The sequence below is a fragment of the Eleginops maclovinus genome, chromosome 8, assembly GCF_036324505.1.
Source record: "Eleginops maclovinus isolate JMC-PN-2008 ecotype Puerto Natales chromosome 8, JC_Emac_rtc_rv5, whole genome shotgun sequence".
NCBI lineage: Eukaryota > Metazoa > Chordata > Actinopteri > Perciformes > Eleginopidae > Eleginops > Eleginops maclovinus.
Genome location: NC_086356.1, coordinates 4,305,862 through 4,309,844, shown reverse-complemented (window position 1 = coordinate 4,309,844; position 3,983 = coordinate 4,305,862). Strand labels below are relative to the sequence as shown.

The following is a 3,983-nucleotide window of genomic DNA, read 5'->3' as shown; positions in this document are numbered from 1 at the left end:
AGCTGACACTGCTTTTGAAACATGGCATCGAAATGGGTTGGTGTTCTTCAAACACCTCTTTGTAGATGGCACATTCGCTTCCTTCGACCTATTGCAGAAAGACAATAATATTCCTAAAAACCACTTCTTCAGATACCTGCAAGTGCGCAGCTTTGCCAAGAAGCACTTCTCATTTCCTCACTTACCGGCTAAGGATGTCTTGGACTCCATATTGGAGCTAGACCCTAGTGGAAGGAGGAGGGTAGCCAAGATCTATCAAATGTTACAAGATATCGACCCACCGTCATGGGAAAGTACTCGGTTGGCATGGGAAAAGGACTTAGACATTGCACTATCCGAGGAGACATGGCAAAAAAGTTTGAAGCGTATACACACCACATCTCTTTGCATACGGCATGGTCTTATCCAATTTGAAGCTGTACATAGACTGCACTATTCAAATGAGAAACTGGCCAGAATATACCCTAACGTCAATCCTGAATGTCCAAGATGCAGCCACAATCCAGCTACAGTGGGTCACATGTTTTGGTCATGCAGGTCTCTAAACAGCTTCTGGACCAACATTTTTGAAGCTATATCTTATACGTGGTGTTACGTTTGATGTAGACCCTGACCCAGTAATCGCCATCTTTGGGACAATACTTCCAGAAAAACATTTGACTAACTTACAGATGAATGCCGTAGCGTTTTTAACCCTGATGGCGCAGAGATCAATTCTCACACAGTGGAAGTCGGTAAGCCCTCCCTCATTCAAACACTGGGTTAAAGAGGTGCTCTCTATGATTCCACTAGAGAAACTCAAATATAGCCGTAACAGTAACGAAGACAGATTTATTCAAACCTGGACTCCCTTTATAGAGTGTATTGAGAACACATCTTTCACCTGACATCCCTTTAGCATGCCAGCCTTTGCAGATGTAGAGCGATCAGCTGGATTTATGTAACAGATAAGATTTCCCCCAGCAGTGTACTTTATGGGAGCCTACATATGCTAGGTATTTATTTATCTATTTTCTCCTTTTGGGTGGATCAGATGCATATGTACTTGCGAGTATGCACTTGTATATGGGTACATGTGTATATGTGTGTATGCTTTTGTGTGTATAAGTCACATGTATGGTTATATCCCGGTCAGGGAACACTCTTTTATTGGGCAGTGGTGGCGTTGGCGGTGGTGGCGAAGTCCATAGGGGGTTGGCCTGGGAACTGGAAGGTCACCAGTTCAAGTCCCCGAAAGACCTAGTGCCACCGTGGTGTCCCTGAGCAAGACACTGGTTACCTACACTGCTCCCCGGGCGCCGTACATAATGGCAGCCCACTGCTCCTAACACTAGGATGGGTCAAATGCAGAGACCGCATTTCGTTGTCCTAGTACTTGTACTCTGTGCAATGACAATAAAGTTGAATCTTCTTCATCTTCATCTTATATGTGCGTGAGTACAAGTGCGTCCATGTAACTAGGACTGTGCAGGTGTGACAACATGTGAACATCTTTATTTATTTTGTTATTTTATTTTGTAGCTTTGTGGGAGTGGGTGGGCGGGATGGTGTATTGTTTTGTGTTCTGTAAATTGAAAAAGTTATATAAATAAAGTGCTTTAAAAAAGAGTTGAATTGCAGAGGTGGGAAGTAACTAATGTTAGCGGTAATAAATATAATGGGAAATTATTGTGTACATTTCAATTTTGAGACTTTCTCTACGTTAGATTTAGAGGAAATGATCTTACCTTTAACCTCTGTGTTCCAACAGGGGACTTCTTACAGGTGACTTTGCAGATTAGTATTGAGATTGTAACATGTTACAATAGCAATGGCGTCGTCAGAGGAGACTTCTCTTTGGTGTAGACAAACATTTCAAACAAAAACAGGTTGGATTGCAATGGGATTTTGCGCAGTGCCATTTAATTAATGGCAAAAACTAATGTCATTCCCATCAGCCTGAGCTGTTCCCTACAGAGACGCTATAATTCAAATAGTTTGTCATTATTCCAATAAAAAATGTTGTAGGGCCAATTCAAATGTGTGTTAGATGTTTCCTACAGTTCATAAGCTCCCACATTGAACCTCTGACTGTAAATTAAGGTTATTTGTCATCATTTCTAATGACTTTACAGGCTAATTATCTAAATCATCTGCCCCATGTCCACTATTGGATGTACGAAGAGCAGCAAATGCATTTTGGGAAAGGTTTAGTATATCCATTAAACTCATATTCTTAAATCTTAATCTAGTACAGACCAGGTACTTCTTGTGTTCCAAACAATCCACGTATTGTGCAGTGCAACGGATTTTACGGCATCATTTATCCCGCAATAAAAAGTGCAACTAAAGAGTGAAGGGAGCTGTCAATCAAGCTCATACCTTTATAACGATTGTATTTCTGAACTGAATGCAAACAGGTTAAAACTCTAGGTTGCTTTGCTTGTAGCCTACTGTCCTTTGCTCAAAGAACTTCTCATCTCAGTTAATTTAAAGATAATTGGGAATCCTTGGAGTATTTGTGCTGCAGTTTGGTAGCTTCTTTTAGCTGCAATGAGCTCCTCAGCATGATGGCACAAACTGAAAGCTTTAAAATCCCGACTCATTAAAGCTCACTATGTGTGGGAAGTGTCAGCACCTCCAACATTTTAGCGCCGTCTGTCAAACGGAGCTGCTGCTGCTGCTGGGTCGGTGCCGGGTCAGGCTGAGGATGTGTTTGTGTTTGACAGGAAAAGGAGCTGAAAAGCAGTTTCTCCGGGACCTGAAGAACATCTGCAAAATTCAGGAGAGTCAAAGAAAGAGGCAATGTGACATATTTTTGGGGTAACATTAAAGCTAACAGGCTCAAGAAACTGCAACAAGTAAAGCATATCAGAATAAATGCATTAGTAGTAAATTTATTGAAAAAGATACAACCATTAATATGGATGATTCACGGTCCAGAAATATGTAACAGAACATTATGAAGTGCATTATTATAACCTTTTTTAAAATGTATGTATACCTTTCAAGACTTTGCACAACTGCTTTACTAACAACATTTAAAAAGACGGGTTGGCTTCTGTCGGCAAAAATCATGAAACTAAATTAAAAATAGCCTAACTACAGTCACTACGCTTAGAAAAGTGGAGTTAAAATGAAAGATAAAAAATGTAAAACGTTCTCTTATCTTACAATCTATGTTCACGTGGGTAATAAAAATTAAAACAAAAGTAAAAACCTTTGTCAGCACCATTTTCTTTTGTCTTTTTTAAACCCTCCAATTCAGATTTAGAAATTCGTTAACATCCCCTTAAACATGCTTAGTGAAAAAGCACAGCAAAATCAATTCAGACTCCAAACAAAAACAAATGTCCACTGTTTGCCCCACGGGTTTGCTTTCCGCATCGTTTCTGTAATTTCTCCATACCTAATCAATTACGGTGGCAAATGTCGGACATTTCTGTTCAAACACTGGAACAAAGATGAAGTGACACGAAGAACTGGCAACAAAACAAATTATTTATCAGTTTTCTCGCTGGAATGATTCATTATAAATGACCACAAAAGGTCAAGCAAATCCCAGCTGTATGCCGAGGTCGTCTCTGCAACAGGCAGTCGTACCCCCCCCCCCACCCAAAGTCCCATGATCTTTACGCAATAAGAAAAGCTATTTAACAATTTCAATCATCTTAAAAAAAAAAGTCAAAATGCACAGTTCTCCCTCCAGGTAAAGTTCTGCGTGACACGTCGAGACAGTTTTATCGTCCCTGTGACATCTGCTGTGCGGGCTGTCGCTGCCCCCTGCTGTTCCTGTGACTGAATAAAAGGAGCAGGAAGTTCCTTCACGTTTTGATTGTGCGTCTGGTTGTGTATGTGACAACGGTTTACGGGTTCTCACGAAGGTCCATGGTTTCTATCAGAAGAGAGAGTACAAGCTGACTGATAGAGTTCAAGGACGATGCGTCTGACAGTCGTGTGTACATGTAGTGTGAGGCGGCTTTAGGAGGGGCTGTTGGAGGAGC

At 40.9% G+C, this 3,983-nt stretch overlaps 1 protein-coding gene across 4 annotated transcripts in view; it reads right to left on the bottom strand.

The window, feature by feature from the left end:
* Positions 1-2,850: 2,850 nt before the first annotated feature.
* Positions 2,851-3,983, bottom strand: part of ehmt1b (euchromatic histone-lysine N-methyltransferase 1b) — a 22,949-nt gene continuing 21,816 nt past the window's right edge. For all 4 annotated transcript variants that reach the window (XM_063890106.1, XM_063890107.1, XM_063890108.1 and 1 more), the window contains exon 26: positions 2,851-3,983. This exon is cut by the window's right edge and continues 158 nt beyond it. In XM_063890106.1, coding sequence (XP_063746176.1) covers positions 3,961-3,983 — 23 coding nt within the window. In that variant the 3' untranslated portion in view covers positions 2,851-3,960.